General features: G+C 41.4%; 1 protein-coding gene across 1 annotated transcript in view; it reads left to right on the forward strand.

The window, feature by feature from the left end:
- Positions 1 to 21,666, forward strand: part of MAML2 (mastermind like transcriptional coactivator 2) — a 397,278-nt gene that overhangs the window by 363,215 nt on the left and 12,397 nt on the right. The window contains exon 3 of the mRNA XM_043897378.1: positions 12,551 to 12,754. Coding sequence (XP_043753313.1) covers positions 12,551 to 12,754 — 204 coding nt within the window. The remainder of the gene's footprint in view (positions 1 to 12,550; positions 12,755 to 21,666) is intronic.

Below are 21,666 nucleotides of genomic sequence, written 5' to 3' on the forward strand. Positions count from 1 at the left end.
AAAGCTAAAAGTAGTTTATAAAATTTTTATTAACTTGAAATTCTAGGGCCAAAATTCCATGTTGATTTTTGTTCTATTTCCAAAGGAAAAAATCTTATATATTTTTTCAAGGTATAGAAACCATCTTTGGAAATCTTAAAAATTCCAGATTTGTTTCATATATAATTTGGACATCATTTTGATTTAAAAACCACCCCTTTAAAAGAGATTTTTTGGCTCCTTTTGAACTGTGGTGTTATCCCTTCTTTATTCTCCATTACTATTTGTTACTGGATTACCTTAACTTTTAATAATAACAGAAAATGCTGATAACACATCCCATTCAAAACCATAATACTTTCCAAAACATTTCTAGAGGAATGGCACAAGTTTAGGGTATATGTGTTAGTCACTCAGTCATGTCCAAATCTTTGCACCCCCATGGGCTGCAGCCCGCCAGGCTCATCTGTCCATGGGATTCTCCAGGCGGGAACACTGGAGTGGGTTGCCGTGTCCTGCCCCGGGGGATCTTCCCGACCCAGGGATCGAACCCCAGTCTCCTGCACTGCCGGAGGGTTCTTCACTGTGTGGGTCCCCAGGGAAGACCTTAGGGTATAAACCTGGTTCCTAACGTATGTTGCTTTGAAATAAATGTTTTTATAAACAGGCATTATAAGCTTAATGTAGTTATCCATTATACAAAGAAAGAAGAAAGGGGGATTAATATGACACAATTTATAGAATAAACTCAACAAAGAATAAAAGTATGCTCAAACACAAGTTCCTAGTCTTGTTTTAGTTGGTGGAGGCAATGGTGATAATACTTAGCTGTTGCTAAATTCTACTCACTGAGCACATCTCTGGATGATTATTGTTGTTCAGTCACTAAGTTGTGTCCAACTCTTTGCAACCCCATGGACTGCAACCCACCAGGTTACACTGTCCATGGGATTCCCCAGGCAAGAAAACTGGAGTGGGTTTCCATTTCCTTCTACACTGGATGATTAATGCTTGCTGGTTTATTGCTGATATTATTACAAAGATCACACTCTCCTCACTATCTGACAATCAGAAATTGTATATTATTTAGATCTATGCCTTGTTGTGTGACTATGTTTATATTTGTATTCATATTCAGTAAATATCAAATTGACTTGAGGAAATATTAATATTTATTCCAAGTCTACTGCACATCTGCTACTATATGAAGCCCTTCATTTACTTTATGTCATTTGTTCTTAACCACCACCTTTTGAGGTATTAGAACCCACACACAACTTTGGGAAAAAATGGAATTGGGATTTGAACCTAGTTTTGTTCGATCCCAGAATGACTGTTTCACCATTGCTACCTACCCACTCAAACTGCTTTTAGAACAAAGGGATTTTTTTTTAAATTTTTGCCCTTTACCTTGTTTTATTAAGCCTTCAAAGTATTTTGCATTTTCAAGGCATACGTGTTGAAAAAAGAATCAAATTTCTTAGCCTGTCTCCTCCTCTTTAAAGTTGGAATCATAATTTAAACGGAATTAGTGTGAAAATTAAAGAGGTAATAAATGTCACGCCTGCAATGCATGCCCTGGCATATAGCTTTCAAATCTGGTAACTTGTCAGTAGAAATTGTATTTCATCAGTAAGCCTTCCTCCCGCCTAACAACACAGACAGGCAGTAATTGTCATTGTCATCATCATCATCGTCAAAACCTCCATCATCACTCACCACTAGCTCTTTTCCTTCCTAACACATCCTTTATGCCCTGGGCCCGTCTCAGGCGGCACACCCATTAAAGCAACACTGGATTTAACAGCTTCACTCCACCTTTGCCTTCTCTTCTGCACTGGCTTTCCAGTGGCCTTTGAAAAGAGCCAGCGTTTTCATCCCATTTGCCTGACAGCAAGTTCTGTCCTCATTTGCTACTTGCCATGGCTTCATTTTTTCATGTATTTATTTATACAAAAACATGCATAGAGTCCACTGTACCCTGGGAGTATCGTGATGGACATTTATAATTCTAAGCATTTGTAACGGGAGATAGATATAAGCAAACAAGTGACTGGGATACAGGGTGAGAAATGCGACCTAATAGATCAGTACCAGCGGTTAGGGGAGCACAGGAGAGATCACTGCACAGCCTTGGGGAGTCAGAGAAGATTCCCTGAAGAACGACATCTGAGCTGAGCCTGGAATGAATGAGTGTTTACTTGGTAGGGAAGGACATGGGAAGAGTCTCCCAGGCAGAAAGGATGTAAGCACATAGAAAATTGTGGAGAGGAGAGAGAGGTCTGGGATACTGGAGGATTTCGAGTGGTTTAATATCACTATGGTGTAAAGTAAATAAAGGGCATGTTGACAGATGAAATGGGAGGAAACGTACAGAGGCCAGATCATAAAAGGCCTTAATTCTCTACTATCTGGGGAAGTTAGGATTGATTCCAAAGGCAGGGAGGATCCATGAATGGTTTTAACCCAGACTTGCAGTATAGAGAGTATATCCAAGGGGGAAATCATTTCTCTTCTTTCCTAAACACCAACCTTTGAGGGATGGGAGGTGGAGTGCTCAACCTGAGGTTTCTGGATGGTCTGTGAATGTTTTAAAGATTTGTAAGCACCTTGAAATTATAAACGAAATTGTTGGCTGTGTGTGTACTTGATGGGAGGGCCGTAGAGACCGAATCCACAGCTTTGTAAAATCCTCAGCAGACACTGTTATCCAAAGAGAAGTTTGAAACCACTGCTCTAGGGGGAGCAAGCAAAAAGCTGTTACAGAGCAGACATTTCAGGTCTGCCACAAAGAGCCCTTCTGAAGTTGAAGAGTTTCTCTTTTAAGAAAACGTTCTCATTTCTTCCCCTGAGTTACCAAACACTTCCCACTCCATCCTGACCCGCTGACGTTTTGTTCCTGGCCACGCTCCCACCTGAATGCTGCTTCCTCCCTCATGGAACTGTTCTTCTGTGCCAACCCAAAGTAAATGTCCACCCCAGAGGCTAAGAATAGACACAGTGTTCGGGTGACTTGAAAATTAGGTAACATCTGAAGAATGAACTCTACAGTGACCACAAACTCATTCTAATCATTTGAACCAAACAGATTGTAAACATGTGACCAGGGTTTCCCTGCGGGGTAGAGGAGAAGGTTCTGAGCAAAGCAAAGAAAAATGCCCTATCAAATAGAAGAGAAAAGCAGTTACTGTTCAGAGTTCCAAAGGATAAACAAAAACATTAATCGAAATACATCCTTCTGTGTTTGCATATTCTACCTTTCAATAGCTCCGGACCCATCCCCCAACCCCCAGCGAGCTAGTTGTATCCGACAAGCTATCATTCTGTCAAGCATATAGACTTTATTCCATTCATTTCTCTTTAATGTATTTCCCTGGATTTGGATATGGTTTTTCATCTTTTCATTGGGTTTTGTAACTTTGTTATAAGTCAATTCCTTAACCTTTCTGGACAGTGTCTTCAACTGTAAAATGCAGTTGGATGAATGATGTAAGTCGCTTTTCAGTTTCCACTACTTGCAGTGGTGGCTGGACTGGAGGGCTATTGTAAACAGATCTCGTGATTGTTGTTCTTCTCGTTCACTTGCTAAGTTGTGTCCGACTCTTTCCGACCCCGTGGACTGAAACATGCCAGGCTTCCCCTCCTTCACCATCTCCCGGAGTTTGCTCAAAGTCATGTCCGTTGAGTCAGTGATGCTATAAGTTGGTGACCTCATGATAGATATTTCTTAATTCCCAATTTGCCAGTTCCTACCAAAATTGCTGGGTACTTTCCTCTAAGGCACTTTATCAGTTTAATGTAAAAGACCAAAATACTTAGCATGACTTGGATAGTACAGCCAAATAGAGCGAAGGTCAGCACATTGTTTTCCACAGAGGCCCAGATAGCAAATATTTTAGGCTTGTGGGTCATAAGGCCTCTGTCAGAACTATTCAACTGTGTCACAGCGTGGAACCAGCTGCAGACAATATATAAATGAATGTGTATGGCTATGTTCCAATAAAATTTTATTTACCAAAAAAGGTAGCGAGTTGGATTCAACTGATCATGTCATAGTTTAACGACCCTTGAAATAAATGATTGGAAACCCAAAGACAGCAGCGTTGTATCCCTCCAGTCTTTCTGTTTAAAGGTTGTTTCCTGGAGGACTTCCTGATCTTCGTTCTCTTATCATTGTAACCGTTGTTGTTGTGTCAAACAATAACTTTTCATTTATTGTAGCCACTCACAGCCACCTCACCCTCCATACCCCCAAATAAATATCTTAAGTGGGCCTGCGGTCTTGTCGGGAATCTGAAACAGTTAAGGCAGCTTGTTTCTCAGGCATAGAGATAAATAAATGGCTTCATAAGCAGATAGCTCAGAAGATGAATAGCCTGGAGGAACAGTTGAGCTGTTAGTTCACGGAGACAGGGAAAGAAGAAGAGGGAAAGAGACAAGGGAGGGAAAGAGAAAGATTGATTGAAACAGCAAACCAGTTTGTTAGACCTACTGTACAGACTTGCCCAGCTGGGTACTTTATCTTGAATTTGTTTTGCAAATTGCAGATGCTTCGCTCTAGGAGCCAAGAAAAAGAAAGGGCAGTCATCCCCCGCCAAAACACTCTCATGGATCCTAAGTAACTTACATTACTTCATTTTTGTGGGGAAAAAAAACCATTATATACTCCCCTTCCAGAATAAGTCAAGAGAAACAGAGAGCTCATTTTACCCAGATGCCCAGATTATTAGTTTGTTTTTTTTTTTTAATATTAAGAGAACAATGGTTGTCTGATAACTTCTTGCTTTGTGAAACTTATTATGTCACTGTTCAGCCCACAAAACTGCTTTAACAGTAAAGCTGACTGAATTCAATGAGTCTTAATTTTTCAACATACTTCAATACAACTAAGGATATTTTTGTTTGCTGCTTTAGGACATGTCTAACTGGACGCCATCCTACCTTTTGCTGAAATCAATCCTGCTTCACAGAACCCCTGCATGCCTTTCAAATGAAAGAGGAAATTCTGGCATTTTTATTAGCTAACATTTTTTAAAAAGATCTTAAAAAAGATCGCTCACATATTGACCAGGACTTACAGAGCCATTTTATCAGTCAGACCTGGGGCCAGGTCTATACTCTGGTGTTTGTTACTGAGGTTTGTGGGGTTTCCTTCATACATACTCTTTAATTATTTTATGCCTGAAAATTGTAAAGAAGAGGGTATTGGTGAATTAGCTGTTAGGACTAAAATAGTGGGGTTTGCTTCTAATTTTTACTTTGGACATTTTTTTCAAAAGGACTTGAAAATGTTTAAAGGGAAACAGGTGATAAGGCATGCATGCATGCTCAGTCACTTCAGTCGTGTCTGACTCTTTGCGATGCTATGGACTGTAGCCCTCCAGGCTCCTCTATCCATGGGCTACTCCAGGTAAGAATACTGGAGTGGGTTGCCATGCCCTTCTCCAGAGGGTCTTTCCAACCCAGAGATCAAACCCAAGTCTCCTGCGTCTCCTGTACCAATGAGCCACCGGGGAAGTCCTTAGGTGATAATAAGGACAGGTAATTTGTCCTCTAAGGAAAAGAGGTTCTCATTTAGAAGAGTTCAGGTGTTTCCTTAATCTTCTGCCAGATTTCACTGACACAGTTTGTGATCTTGTCAAGTTAGTGCTTCCCATGCTGATCCATGGACAAGATCTGAAGTCAATAAAGTAACTCATTTGGAAAGTATACGTTTACCATATTTTCCATACAGTAAAATATGTATCCAGTTTCCTATAAACATTAATCAACCTTACACACTGCCACTCACTTGTGAGCATGTTTTGATTTATCCAGCTAAAAGGTTTGATCATGTACATGATCTCCTAACATCCTCAAGACCATTCTGGAAAATAAATTCCCCATCCATAGTCCAGTTCGAAAACTTGGAAGGATAGACAAACTTCAGGGTTTTTCAACCAGCTGAGTGGTTTTTGATCCCCAGGGCCCGAGAAAGGCATGAGGCACCATAGGTGTTCAACAAATTATCTGTTGAATGAATAAGAGTAGAGGAAGATAATAATTCTGAAGATATAGCTTGATTATTGGCAGAATTTTATTAAAAAGATACAAGTCTAGCAGTCCTGCGCAGGGCTGAAATGAAAATTCAGAATCTTTAACCATGTTTAAGTACTTGGCATACAACCCTAACTCAGTGGCTGAGCCGGTGCTCTAAAAGAAATTCAAAATCTTAAATACATATCACAGACGTACATACACACACAGTCAGATGTGGAAAACTATAAGTGCATATTAAACGTAAATTTATATTAAATCCCAGGAGGATAGGATCAGAAGCCTGTTTTGTATGTTAGCATCAAACACCGTAATTTATTGGAAAAACAGAAAAAAAACCCACACAAAATGAAAGATCATTCAAGTTCATAATTTGCACTAGTCTCTGGGAAATAAGTTTTCTAGCATATAAAAGATGACATTAGTAGAAATAGCTTAATTCATTCACAGTCACACACACACACACACACACACACACACACACTGTCACGTAGAGGCTGAGATTGTGCCCTTTTACCACGGTCTTCAAGCTTTTGAGGAGAAAATGAGTGTTGAAGGAGAAACAGGTGGTTTCTATTAAGTCAAGTTCTTCATGGGCTGAGTGTAAGGCAAAGAGTGAGGCTGAGTATGGAAATCAAAGCCAACGGATGGGAGCATATTTTTCTTTCAAAATATTTTATGTACTAAAGTTTGCACAACATCTTGGCAATGACAGCAAGCCTGTGTAAGGAGGTGTTTTGTGTTTCATAGCTAACATAAGGGCAAAAAAATGTAGCGGCAGCCGAATATTCCTTCCATCATGAGCAGAAAGAACGTGTATGGTAGAATACACGGTAAGGCCCACGGGCTACAGACTACAAGGTTTAAAAATCTACAAAACTCCAAAAGAGAGCCTGTCCTTATTTTTGTATCTTTTAGTATTGTAAAGGAATGAGACTAAATTTGGCAGAGTCCATCTGTTTGATTAGAGAGAGGAAGAAACAGAGTTACATTTTCTTGGCATGCAGATCTTTTATAAATCTTAGCAGAGGGTGGCTTTCCAGATTTCACTGGAAATTATGTTGATGGTGTTCACCAATTCTGCCAACATCAAGCATTCGGTCCACCACTCTTCTTTCTCTTTGTTTTCCTCCTAAATATGTTCTTAGTCTTCAGAACATAGAAGACTGCCTAGCACATAGGAGATACTCAGTAAAATTTATCAAATTCATTAATGGATGGATGTGCAGGTGACAAGACTGGGCATAAGGAGATCTGGACTTTAATCCTCAGGCACTAGTGTCATACCACCTAATGCAGATTATTATACATTGCTTTTTACTGCAGTAAATTTCAGTATATATGTGGTGTTTGTGGTGCATGTATCATAGATTCCCAGATAAAATGTAAGCCACAGAGATTCCTTTTCTTTTCTGGCCATGCTGCGCAGCACCTGAGATAGTTCATCGATGCTCCCTGCATTGGGACTGCGGCATCTTAACCACCAGACCCCCAGGGAAGTCCCCGGAGATCCTTTTCTAATTGAACTGTAGTTGATTTACAGTGTTGTGTTGGTTTGCGGTATACAGCAAAGTGATTCAGTTCATATATATATACATAAACCCATATATACACATATGGGCTTCCCTGGTGGCTCAGATGGTAAAGAATCTGCCTGCAGGTTTGGTCCCTAGGTCAGGAAGATCTCCTGGAGAAGGGAATCACAACCCACTCCAATATTCTTGCCTGGAGAATTCCATGGACAGAATAGTCTGGCAGGCTACAGTCCATGGTGGTCAAAAAGAGTCAGACACAACTGAGCAACTAACACACAGACACACACACACACACACACATATTTATATGTATATTCAATATTATACAAAATATTATAGAAACCATTATAATTCATTACAAGATATTGATTATAGTTTCCTGTGCTATTGTAGGACATTGTTGTTCACCTATTTTATGTATAGTAGTATCTGCTAATCCCAAATTTCTAATTTATCCCTTTCTTCATACTCCTGTCCCCTTTGGTAACTATGTTTTTTTTCCTATGTCTGAGAATGTGTTTCTGTTTTGTAAATAAGTTCATTTGTATCATTTTTTTAGATTCCACATATAAGTGTTTCATATATTTGTCTGATTTACTTCAGTTAGTATGATAATCTCTAGATCTATCCATGTTGCTGTAAATGGCATAATTTTATTCTTTTTATGGCTGAGTAATATTCCATTGTGTGTGTGTGTGTGTGTGTGTGTGTGTGTGTGTGTGTACATATAGGCACACATGGGTTTCCCAGGTGGCTCAGCAGGAAAGAATCCACCTGCAATGCAGGAGCCACAGGAGATGCCAGTTTGACCCCTGAGTCGGAAAGTTACCTTGGAGGAGGGCATGACAACCCACCTGAGTATTGTTGCCTGGAGAATCCCATGGACGGGGAATCTGATGGGCTCCAGCCCATAGTGTCACAAAGAGTTGGACACAACTGAAGCTATAGAGCACACATGCCTGCTTATATACCACATCTTCTTTATCCATGTAAGTGTTGGTGGACATGGAGGCTATTTCCATGTCGTGGCTATTGTAAATAGTGCCACTGTGAATACTGGGGTGCATGTATCTTTTCCAATTATTTTTTTAAATTTAACGTTTCTGCTAAAACAGTTTTCATGGAGTATAATGCTGAAATCAACAACAATCAGTTCTCTTAATTGCTTTAACATTCTACTTACCAATACAGCCAACAGTTATTTAATTATATTAATTTTCCTTTAATTTCATGGAGTTGTAAAAAATTAACTTCCAATCAATACACAATAAAATAGGTCATTCTTCTTTGTACAGTTTGCATTTAGCATAGTACCTGAATCACAATAGATACTAAATCATATTTGCTAAATAAAATTATTAAAAATCACCCATCAAAATAGAATTTTCATCTCTTCCAGATCACTGGTAACTCTATCTTTAGCTTTTTTAGGAACTGTCCTCCACAGGGGCTGCACCAGTGTACATTCCCATCAACAGGAAGATTCCCTTTCCTCCATATCCTCTCCCATTTATTGTTAGTAGATTTTTTGATGTTGGTCTTTCTGCCTGGTGTGAGGTGATACCACAGTATAGTTTTGATTTCTCTAATAATGAGGGATGGTGAGCATCTTTCCATGTGCCTGTTGGCCATCTGTATGTCTTCTTTAAAATATAAAGCCAGAGATCTTAACTTCAAATGTGCACGTGGGCCAGATAACTAATAGAAATGAGGGGGAAAGGGTGCAAGTAATAAAATAAGGAGCAGTGGGGACTGTGGCCACCTGCAGAGCATGAGCCTCTCGGTGTTTCTAAAATGATGGGCGCTGAACACAGCACACATGCAGTCCAAGTGTGCATACAGCCCAAGCTCCTTCACAAAAGCAGCTGTTTCCAAAATATCTCTGCTCCACACAAATACAGCAATAGGGAAATAAGAAAAATAGTAATTGCTACAATTCATCTAGTGCCTAGAACTGTTCTAAATTTCATCCAGCTTAATCTTAGGTCATAAATAAAATTACCTTCATTTTACACAAGGAAATTAAGACAGAGTACCTAGTAAATGTATACTGATTGCTCTGTCAAATTGGATGATAAAAACAGCACAGCAAAGAGCAAAGTAGCAGGACCCTAAACTGAACCCCTAATCCACACAAGAGATGCACACTCCAAGGGAGAGTCTTGGTGGCTTGCAGAACCATCTTTCCCAAGAGTCGTAATAGATTTAAGGCTGAGAGCTCTGACTGAACGTTGGGCACAGATGTGTTAGGAACAGTTCCGTTCCTTTAAGCTGCTCAGAGGATGTTCCTGCCTCAGTTGTTGTCTAGTCAGTCATGTCTGATTCCTTGCGACCCCGTGGACTGCAGCATCCCAGGCTTCCCTGTTCTTCGCCATCTCCTGGAATTTGCTCAAATACTTGTCCATTGAGTCGGTGATGCCATCCAACCATATCAGCCTTTGTTGCCCTCTTCTCCTCCTGCCCTCAATCCTTCCCAGCATCGGGGTCTTTTCCAGTGAGTTGGCTCTTCACATCACGTGGCCAAAGTATTGGAGCTTCAGCTTCAGCATCAGCCATTCCAGTGAATATTCAAGGTTGATTTCCTTTAGGATGGACTGGTTTGATCTCCTTGCTGTCCAAAGGACTCTCAAGAGTCTTCTCCAGCACCACAACTTGAAAGCATCAGTTCTTTGACACTCAGCCTTCTTTATGTTCCAGCTCTCACATCCATACATGACTACTGGAAAGACCATAGCTTTGACTATACAGACCTTTGTTGGCAAAGTGATGTCTCTATTTTTTAATATGCTGTCTAGGTTTGTCAGAGCTTTCCTACCTCAGTGCTGACTCTAATTATTTTTCATGAACGGGTGAGGAGGACCACCAGTCCCCCCAGCTCTGCCTTTCTCCCCAAAACATGCCCTTTCCAGGTGCCTGATTGAGAGTCACCCCTGAAAGGAATGCTCAACACGCGTTTGCTACACAGAGAGATGGCTTGGCCCAGAGTATGAAGCTCTATCTTTCCTGACTCAACTAAGAGACAGTGTAGTGATTGAGAACTGGATTTCTGGAGTCAGGCAGGCCTCGCTTAATATTCCTCAGCTACTTAAAGCCAAGTGATCTCTCAGAGGCAGATTTCTCATCTGCAAAATTAGGATGAAAACGCTAGTTCTTGCTCATTGTTCTGTGAGGAGGAAGAATTGAAATAAATCACCTGAGCCATTAAGCCAGCTGAGCCATACACTAAGCCACTCAGCACAGCGTATATCATGCTCATGTTCAGTCGTGTCTGGCTCTTTTGTGACCCCTCAGGCTCCTCTGTCTGTGGGGTTTCCCAGACAAGGGTACTGGAGTGGGTTACCATTTCCTTCTCCAGGGGATCTTCCCGACCCAGGGATTGAACCCAGGTCTCCTGCGTTGGCAGGCAGATTCTTTACCACTGAGCCACTTGGGAAGCCCCTTAAGCACAGTGACTGGCCTGTAACAAACCTTAGTGCATGGTCATTTTAGAATTATTTTGTATACCTTTGCCTTTGAGGCAGTTGGTGAACTCTGTATCCCCAGGGACTACTGAAGCAAGACCACATACATACCCAGGCTTTGGACTGGTGGCTTTTTCTTTCTTTTTTAAGCTCAACAGATAACTAAAGAAAGAGAAGGCAAGTCCATACATGGAGTACCTACTGCTTACCACTCATCAGACATCATGGGAGCTGCTTTATCTTTTTAATCTCTTGTAACCTCACACAGTCCAGGTGGGAATGAAAGTTGGATTTTATTGCTCCCATGTATCTAGTGTTTCTCAAAGAGCATTCTCTGGACCCATGAGCATTAGAATCGCCTGAGTAGGTACCTGATCTGTAGCCTCGGAGTTTCTGGAGCAAGGCAGACCCTTTGATTTAGTACTTGTATCATTTATCTAAAACTTGAGTTTATATTTTCTTGTATCTGATGTGTAAACATGTAATTTCTTCCTGGTAAATTCTCCAAAATGAGGACTATGTTTTCTAGTTTTCTTGTAACCCCAACAGTGTACAGATCAATCCTATACACGCACACACCATTAGGAATTAGTAAAATCTCTGGCTGGGTTTAGCTTTGTGCCCTTCAGTGTCCTGACCTGTCAATGCCGAAAGATTGATAGATACCTCAAATCAGAATGGCAGTTCACCAATACTATTTAATATGCAACTGTGAGTCTTTGACCAATAACTTCTAATTGTCAGTGGTGTTCTTTTAATTTGATATGCTGCAGTTCTTGTCTTATTGATCAGGGAGGAAAATTAACAAATCTGGACACTAACCCTCCAGGTTCCTCTATCCAGGAAATTCTCCAGGCAAGAATACTGGAAAGGGTTGCCATGCCCTCCTCCAGGGATCTTCCCAACCCAGGGATTGAACCTGGGTCTCCTGCATTGCAGGCAGATTCTTTTTTTTTTTTTTTTCAGATTCTTTATCATTTGAGCCACCAGGGAAACAAACCCCTGAAAGGTGAAATCCCTAACAAGTTTTAGTGTTTGTGAAATAGAAACTCACAGGTTCTCCTTATCACAGAAAGCTAGGCCCTTTCTGTCCAAAATGGTTATTCAACATTTAAATACATGAATTGAAATGATTTTTATTGCAGGATCAGCCATGATATGGGCTAACTTTAGGGAAAAGGAGGAACTTGTTACTTTATGATGTGTTTGTTCCTGAGCAATTGAGAGGTTTGCCTTATGTTTTTACGACAATTTTCTTTGAGGTTCTATAAACACCTTCTGGAATGTGGAGGTTCCACCATCAGAGTCATATGAGAGCTTTTCCAGTTCCTTAATGTCATTAACCCAGCTGCTTTGGTTGCTGTGACATGCAATTATTTCTCCTACATTTAAAAAGCGATTCTCTGATCTCCAACCCATTAACCTTGTTTGATCTTAACAAGCTGAAAAATGTTTGGAATCTAAGCTTATGATCTCGGCGTGACTTTTTTTCTTTTAATTCACAGTAGCTTTCCGCCCCCCTCCCTTTCTCTTTTTCAGGATCAACACTCTGTGGTAGGCCAGAACGCGGGCCCCAGTCCAAGTCCCAACCCCTGCTCAAATCCAAACACTGGAAGTGGTTACATGAACTCCCAGCAATCACTGTTGAATCAGCAATTGATGGGAAAGAAACAGACTCTACAGAGGCAGATCATGGAGCAGAAACAGCAGCTTCTCCTCCAGCAGCAGATGCTGGCTGATGCGGTAAAATGTTCTCCTAATTCCTACTGTGCATACCTGTTCACCCAACAGAGGGAATTCATCAGTTTCCATTTCTACTTGCTGCACTTGTATATGTGTCCGTCTATGGCACAGCAACAAGGGTGTCTTGACTGTAAGAGAGATTAATTCCATACATAAAGTGCTTCAGGGGGAAAAAAAAAAAAACAACTTGATTTACCAGGTGCTGGACAGTTGGAATCCACAGCACCTGGACTGATTAGCCCTGCCCAGCCCAGGAATGTTCAGAACCACCACATGGGCCTTGGAATCAGGAAAAAGAAACCAGTGTTGTTCCCCAGTGCCGAGGGGCAGAAAATAGGGACAAAACTTTAATCAACTCAAATCCAAACTGATTTTAGAGATAAAAGAGTTCTCAAAGCAGCTTTAAAAGCCAGTGTGGAGTTCCAAAACTTAAAATTTGGCTTCCAAAATAAAGCATCTCAGAGTAGATTTTTTTTTTTTTTTAAGGAAACTGAAAGTGTATTTCCCACTTTCTTCACATTTCAGTGGCCTTACCTTAAAGGCAAGATCATTCTCTCCCACCTATTACCCAGGTATCTGCTCGTCCCTTCTGTAGTCTCAAACTCATACATTCAACAGCTGATCCAAACCCTTCCTGCCTCCTAAGACCAAAGCCCTTTCTCCAGATTTTCTTCATTCCTTTCAAACTGCTTGGCCGAATTAAAGAAGAAAGAGGAAAATTAACCATTTCCAGATTGATAGAGCTAAGGTACACAGAAAATACAATAAGGACAAATTTATCCTCAAGGAGCTTTGCAGTGAGCAGAGGCCCAGGTGTAATAAGGGCTATAATTCATTTGGTAAACATTTACTAATTCACAATGGGGCTACAGCCATAAACAAGACAACCCTGTCTTTGTCCTTAAGGAGCTTATAGCCTTCTGGGGGTGTCAAACTGGCAATTGTAATATATATGATTAAATACTGTGATGTGGGAACTACCAGAAATGGTTTCAGAGAGGAAGTTATAGCTACCGAAGATCTGAAGGTGAAGAAGGAGATGGAAGGAAGAACAGGGGAGTGTCCAACCAGAAGAACCAGCATATTCAAAGACTCGGGCACAATGAAGTATACAACATACTGGGCTTGCTGAGGGAGGTCATGTATACACAGATAGGGAATGAAAGTTAGGGAAGCCAGAGATCAGAGACCAGAGGCATTTGCAAATCAGAATTTGCACTGTCTGAAAAGCAATGGAGAGGACTTCAAAGCATTTTAAACAAGTACTTGATTCAGACTTGATTTGCAGCATAATAAGCACTGTCCAAGTAGCACTAGTGGTAAAGAACCTGCCTGCCAATTCAGGAGACATAAGAGATGTGGGTTCAATCCCTGGTTCAGGAAGATCCCTTGGAGGAGGGCATGGCAACCCACTCCAGTATTCTTGCCTGGAGAATCCCAGGGACAGAGGAGCCTGGCAGGCTACGGTTCATAGGGTCGCACAGAGTCAGACATGACTGAAGTAACTTAGCAACAAATAAGTACTTGATTCAGATTTGATTTGCATTATAATAAAGGTATAAAGGGCTCCCCAGGAGGCTCGGTGGTAAAGATTCTGCCTGCCAATGAGAGAGACATAGGTTTGATCCCTGGGTTGGAAGATTCCCTGGAGAAGGAAATAGCAACCCACTCCAGTATTCTTGCCTGGGAAATCCCATGAACAGAGGAGCCTGGTGGGCTACAGTCCATGGGGTCCCAAAGAGTTGGTTTTGGGGGGGGGCTTCCCTGATGGTTCAGACAGTAAAGAAGCCGCCTACAATGCAGGAGTTACAGATTTGATCCCTGGGTTGAGGGTGGCCAGAGACCAAAAGTGAAGTCGCTCAGTTGTGTCCAACTCTTTGCAACCCCATGGCCTGTATAGCCTACCAGGCTCTTCAGTCCATGGAATTTTCCAGGCAAGAATACTGGAGTGGGTTGCCATTTCTGATAGCTCAGTTGGTAAAGAGACCAAAAGGGATAGCCTAATGTGTGTATTTGTTGGTTAGTTTGAGACTGTATTATGAAATATTTAATTTATAGTGAAAAATATAAATCACAATATAACAATCTTTTTTTAAAGATATGACAAAATGGAATTAATTTTAGAGTCCAGAGCATGTGAAAAGAAATAGTGAGAAATAAATTTATTTGACTCAAATAAGGAATAGTGAGAAACAAACTTACAGGTGAACTTGAATGCTGCCCTAAGGTATAGGGGACCCACTGACCGGATGGCTAAATGACACAACTAATTTCTACCACAAATCATTGTTTTGAAAACTCCATTCCTCCTACCCACTCCCTCCCTTCTGATGACCTTCATAAATGTCAGGCGAGTGTATGCTCCTCGGTTCTCTGTCTCGTCACAACAAAGATTTGGAGTGACAGACATTAAAGTCCCCTCGGCATGTCACAGCTCTCGGGTCTTGGACAAACCGTGTCATAGCTCTTAGACAAATCAGTGTTACAGCTCTATTTTATTTAGAAGGTAGCAGGAGAATCCATCCTCGAAGAAGAGAAGAGAGTGGAGGAGCGCGCCAGCGTGCGGGGTGGTGGGGGGTGGGGGTGGGAGAGAGAGAAAGAGCATATGCAGGTGTGGGGGAGAGAGAGAGGGAGCCCTTTGGCTCCTCTTTTTATATGTTTTTTTTCTTCCCCCTGGGCCTGCCCTATGCAAATTGGGCTTAGGCAGGAGCGCTGTTCTACCTGAAGTCCTCAATCCGGTCCTCGGACCTTCCTTTGACCTTCCTCTGTTCTATTTTCGCGGGCTTTTCCCTTCCTTGTCTTTTAGCCATCGCCATTTTGGACTCCTTTTCCCTATTCTAACTACCTAACAATAAACAATACAGCTTGGAAACAAGGGCAGTAGACGAAAAAAGCAGATCATCTAAGATTGGCTCACTGGGTGCACGTTCATCATTGCCATCAACACTACTAATTTGTTGACTTACAGCAGGCAGAGGCTGAATTTCTGGATTTTCAGCTCGCATTAAAAGGCGAGGAGAAGTCCCCTGAGGGTCTTGACCCGGCCCCATCCTGGCTCCTGTGGAGCCCCGGCTGAGTCACCACTGGGGCAGGTGCAAAGGGCAGGGGCATAAGCTATGGGAGGTGAATGGGAATGAGGCTGCTGTTTTTGTGATTTTTATAAGCCATTCACATTTCTTTTTGTTTGGCCACCATTGAGGGTGCCTGTGCTTTTTAGCATATCCAGGAAGAAACCGTCTTTGATGCCGCTTTACATTAGCATATGCTTTGTAGTCATTTGCAGTCAGTTGGCAAGACTAGATAGACTCCTAAATTGAGACATTTTTCTCATAAAAGTGTATTATCCTTATTCTCTATTATTCTCCCACCAGTGAGACACAAAGAAGAGAAATGAGTAGAACTTGTTAACAACGGGCATCAGAATTACCAACGTGTTTTGGGTACCTACTATGTACGTGCCAGGCACCATGTGGAGCTTTTACAGAATTAAAAGGATTAATCCTTTCAAGGGGAGTTTGAGGGAGGTCCTAGAATTGTCCACATTTTACATTTTGAGATGGAAAAACTGAAGCAAGACAGATATGGGCCACAGAAGATGATTTCTATGTTAGCTTTTCGGGTCCAAGATACCAGAATATGAGACACCAGTTGTGAAGTTAAATTTCATGTTGCACAGAAATAGTTCACAGGGGTGGTCTGTGGGTTTACACTTGCTTAGAATGGGGATGCCATTCTCTTGCAAATGGAGCAGGCTTCATTCAGTGTAGCTCTTCACCACAAAGGGAGCACCATAAAGTGACAAGGTGGCAGTCCTATCCCAGCCCATGTTTAAGGCCAGGAACTCTAACTCATTTCTGAACAAGTACTTTAAGAAACTCGGTTTCCAGAGATATATATGCTACTCTTTGAACAACCTAAGTAACCCCTCAGGAGAACAAAACATCAATAAGTAGGTTGAATATATACGAAAATAAATCCAGATTTGAAATCTAGTCCTTAATGGAGAACCAAGGGCCTAATTATCACATGTGTATGTGCATGAATTCTGTTTTCTTGAACAAAAACACCTAATTACGTAAGAAAATAGGATGGATGCCTCTGAAAAAGAGAAGACTTCAGAAAGTCCCATGCTTGGCATAAAAATCAAAACTGTCAGCTTGCACAATGGTTTACAGCAGGAGTGGTTGAATATCACCACATTTGGGTTCATGGAACATCTCAAGCTGTTTCTTGAACATTTAGGGCTTGGGCAAAACCAGAAAGAGTTTCACCAACCACTTTTTCCCTTAATTTGTAAACCGATGTTTAAAAGAAATGTAAGCCATATGTTTCTGATTCATTTACACTTAGCTCATCAAAATTGTGTTTTATATGAATTACTTGATGCCCCAAATTCCCTCTGAGCCTTTCAAGTCTTTCTCCTTAGAAACAAGAATTTGAATTTGGTTTGTTGTTGTTTTAAAGCCACTTTCTTTTCCCCTTTATAGTTGATTTATTCAACTTAGAAGGTTTGGAATTTGATGGGAAACTGAGAAATACATGGTTTAAGTGGGTTCTAAATTAGGTAGACCACATTTGACTTCCATCTAATTTATCCATCTGTTACAAGGTTTTCTTTTCTATTTATTGATTTTTCTGTAACTATATTGTATCTACTATTGTGAGCAAGAATCGCTTAGAAGAAATGGAGTAGCCATCATAGTCAACAAGAGTCTGAAATACAGAACTTGGATGCAATTGCAAAAACAACAGAATGATCTCTGTTCGTTTCCAAGGCAAACCATTCAATACCACAGTAATCCAAGGTTTTGCCCCGAGCAATAATGTCTAAGAAATTGAAGTTGAATGGTTCTATGAAGACCTACAAGACCTTCTAGAACTAACACCCAAAAATGATGTTCTTTTCATCATAGGGGACTAGAATGCAAAAGTAGGAAGTCAAGAGATACCTGGAGTAACATGCAAGTTTGGCCTTGGAGTACAAAATGAAGCAGGGCAAAGGCTAACAGAGTTTTGCCAAGAGAACGCCCGAGTCATAGCAAACACCCTCTTCCAACAACAAAAGAGATGACTCTATCCATGGACATCACCAGATGGTCAATACTGAAATCAGACTGATTACATTCTTTGCCACCGAAGCTGAAGAAGCTCTATACAATCAGCAAAAACAAGAGCAGGAGCTGACTGTGGCTCCAATCATGAACTCCTTATTGCCAAATTCAGCCTTAAATTATGGAAAGTAGGGAAAACCACTAAGCCATTCGGGTATGACCTAAATCAAATCCCTTACGATCATACAGTGGAAATGATATAGATTCAAGGGATTAGATCTCATAGACAGAGTGCCTGAAGAACTGTGGATGGAGGTTCCTGACATTGTACAGGAGGCAGTGATCAAGACCACCCCCAAGGAAAAGAAACGCAAAAAGGCTAAATGAATGTCTGTGGAGGCCTTACAAATAGCTGTGAAAAGAAGAGAAGCGAAAGGCAAAGGAGAAAATGAAAGATATCCCCGTTTGAATGCAGAGTTCCAAAGAATAGCAAGGAGAGATAAGAAAGCCTTCCTCAATGATCAATGCAAAAAATAGAGGGAAACAATAGAATGGGAAAGACTAGAGATTTCTTCCAGAAAATTACAGATTCCAAGGGAACATTTCATGCAAAGATGGGCACAATAAAGGACAGAAATGGTATGGGCCTAACAGAAGCAGAAGATGATAAGAAAAGGTGGCAAGAATACACAGAAGAACTATACAGAAAAGATCTTCATGACCCAGATGACCATGATAGTGTGATCACTCACCTAGAGCCAGATATCCTGGAATGTGAAGTCAAGGGGACCTTAGGAAGCATCACTGCGAACAAAGCTAGTGGAGGTGATGGAATTCCAGTTGAACTATTTCAAATCCTAAAAGATGATGCTGTGAAAGTGCTGCCCTCAACATGCCAGCAAATTTGGAAGACTCAGCAGTGGCCACAGGACTGGAAAAGATTTTCATTTCAATTGCAAAGAAAGGCAATGCCAAAGGATGTTCAAACTACTACACAATTGCACTCATCTCAAACGCTAGCAAAGTAATGCTCAAAATTCTCCAACCTAGGCTTCAACAGTACGTGAACCAAGAACTTCCAGATGTTCAAACTGGATTTAGAAAAGAGAGAAACCATACATCAAATGCCAACATCGAATCATCGAAAAAGCAAGAGAGTTCCAGAAAAACATCTACTTCTGCTTTATTGATTACACCAAAGCCTTTGTATGGATCAGAACAAACTGTGGGAATTCTTAAAGAGATGGAAAAATTCTTAAATACCAGACCACCTTACCTGCCTGAGAAATCTGTATGCAGGACAAGAAGCAAAAGTTAGAACTGGACATGGAACAACAGACTGGTTCCAAATTGGGAAAGGAGTACAAGGCTGTACACTGTCACCCTGGCTTATTTAACTTATATGCAGAGTATATCATGCGAAATGCTGGGCTGGATGAAGCACAAGCTGGAATCAGGATTGCTGATTCTCAGCAATCATCTGCTCAGATATGCAGATGACACCAACCTTATGGCAGAAAGTAGGAACTAAAGAGCCTCTTGATGAAAGTGAAAGAGGAGAGTGAAAAAGCTGGCTTAAAACTCAACATTCAAAAAACTAAGATCATGGCATCCGGTCCCATCGCTTCATGGGAAATAGAGGGGAAAACAATGAAATCAGTGACAGATTTTATTTTCTCGGACTCCAAAATTACTGCAGATGGTGACTGCAGCCATGAAATTAAAAGACGCTTGCTCCTTGGAAGAAAAGCTATGACCAATCTAGACAGCATATTAAAAAGCAGAGACATTACCTTATCAACAAAGGTCCATCTAGTCAAAGCTGTGGTTTTTCCAGTAGTCATGTATGGATGTGAGAGTGTACCATAAAGAAGGCTGAGTGCCAAAGAATTGATGTTTTTGAACTGTGGTGTTGGAGAAGACTCTTGAGAGTCCCTTGGACTACAAGGAGATCCAACCAGTCCATCCTAAAGGAGATCAGTCCTGAATATTCATTGGAAGGACTGATGCTGAAGCTGAAACTCCAATACTTTGGCCACCTGATGCGAAGAACTGACTCATTGGAAAAGACCCTGATGTTTGGAAAGATTGAAGGCAGGAGGAGAAGGGGATGGCAGAGGATGAGATGGCTGGATGGCATCACCGACAGGACAGACATGAGTTTGAGTAAACTCCGGGAGTTGGTGATGGACAGGGAGGCCTGGCGTGCTCCAGTCCATGGGGTCACAAAGAGTCGGACACGACTGAGTGACTGAACTGAACTGAACTTGTGCCAATTTTTTTTATCTTCGAAAAATTGAGTTCCTTTGAGCTTCATGTAAAGTTGCAGTGAAAAATTCTATAAACTTCCTGATCCATACTGAGAAAGACAAAAGCATTTCCTGGTGTCCAGAACTGATATGAAACTCACAGCCAGGCTATTTTGTTTTCTGTTGGACTTAAACAGTTTTACAGAATGTGAAGCTCAGACAGTATTGCTCTGAGACATGATAAAATGAGACAAAAGAAGGCCACTTCATAATTTTATCTACAAACAAACACATACAAGGTCATTGTGCAATTCACAAAATAGGAAAATATCCCATCTTTTGCTGAATGCATGACATATAGTTTTTTACTCAGTGATAGAATCAACCTCACTTTCTGATTGCTTATAACCTAGAACAAATCCTCGCTTCCTTAGACCCACCCTAAGTCACCCAATCAAAGCCCAAATCCTGTAATATTCTAATACAGTTCTGCTGAGATACTCTATTGTCCCTCGTGATGTGTTTTCGTCCTCCCTCCAACGAATGGTAAACCCAACAGGTATGTTCCTGTTACTGAAAACAAATCCATGTCCCTGACACACAGTGAGTGCAAGCAACACAAAACGTCAGAGCTTGGAACAGAGAAAGATTTATTGCAGGGCCAAGGGGACAGGTGGCACATGCCCCAAAACTCCGTAACCCCAGAAGGGTTTCAGCAAAGCACTTCTAAAGGCAAGGTGAGGGAGGGAGTGGTCAGTTATGGCAAACTTCTTGGTGTCAGAATTCTTTGCTTTTGCAACTGTCCAGGTAGGTCAGGTGACAATGTTCCTGAAAACCTCTAAGAAGACAGACGTCATTATCTGTTCTGCAATTTTTTATCTCTGTATGAATGGACTTTTAAAGATCAGATCCCCAAGAATGGGATATCTAATACATTTCAGGCTCTAGGCAACATTCTTTTTCAGAAGGTGCCGAGCCAGCATGACTAAGCACAGCCAGCAGAGCACAAAGGTTGAAGGAAGAGGAGCAGAGCTAACATGGAGTTAGATTTGCTCTTCCCTATTGCATTGGTGATGTTCTTTGGCCTCACATGGGCCTTCCCAGGTGGCTCAGATGATAAAGAATGTGCCTGCAACTCGGGAGACCCGTGTTCGATCCCTGGGTTGGGAAGGTCCCCTGGAGAAGTGAATGGCAGCCCACTCCAGTATTCTTGAAGGAGAATTCCACGGACAGAGCAGCCTGAGGAGCTGCAGTCCATTGGGTTGCAAAGATTCAGACACGACTGGGTGACTAACACTTGGCCTCATATAAAAAGAATGCCCCCATTTCCTCTGTTTGCCTCCAAACTCACCTACTCTAAAGATCTAAAGGTGGCTGATACCAGAAAGAAGAAAAGAAGGGAATCTGGGAAATGTCTGGACTCTGAGAATGGGGTGCAGAGAAACAAAGCAGCGAGAGAACCTTGTATCATGTGATCAGAAAGCCTAAGTTTTTGACTCAGCATCGGGTTTCAGTTTTGCTACTGTGTGATGATGGACACGTTACTCAACCTAAGGGAACTTCTGCCCATGGATTTCGGGAGGTCGAAAAGGACCCTCCCTCCGTGGGCCTT

This window comes from Cervus elaphus, chromosome 1 (assembly GCF_910594005.1).
Source record: "Cervus elaphus chromosome 1, mCerEla1.1, whole genome shotgun sequence".
In the NCBI taxonomy this organism is placed as follows: Eukaryota; Metazoa; Chordata; class Mammalia; order Artiodactyla; family Cervidae; genus Cervus; species Cervus elaphus.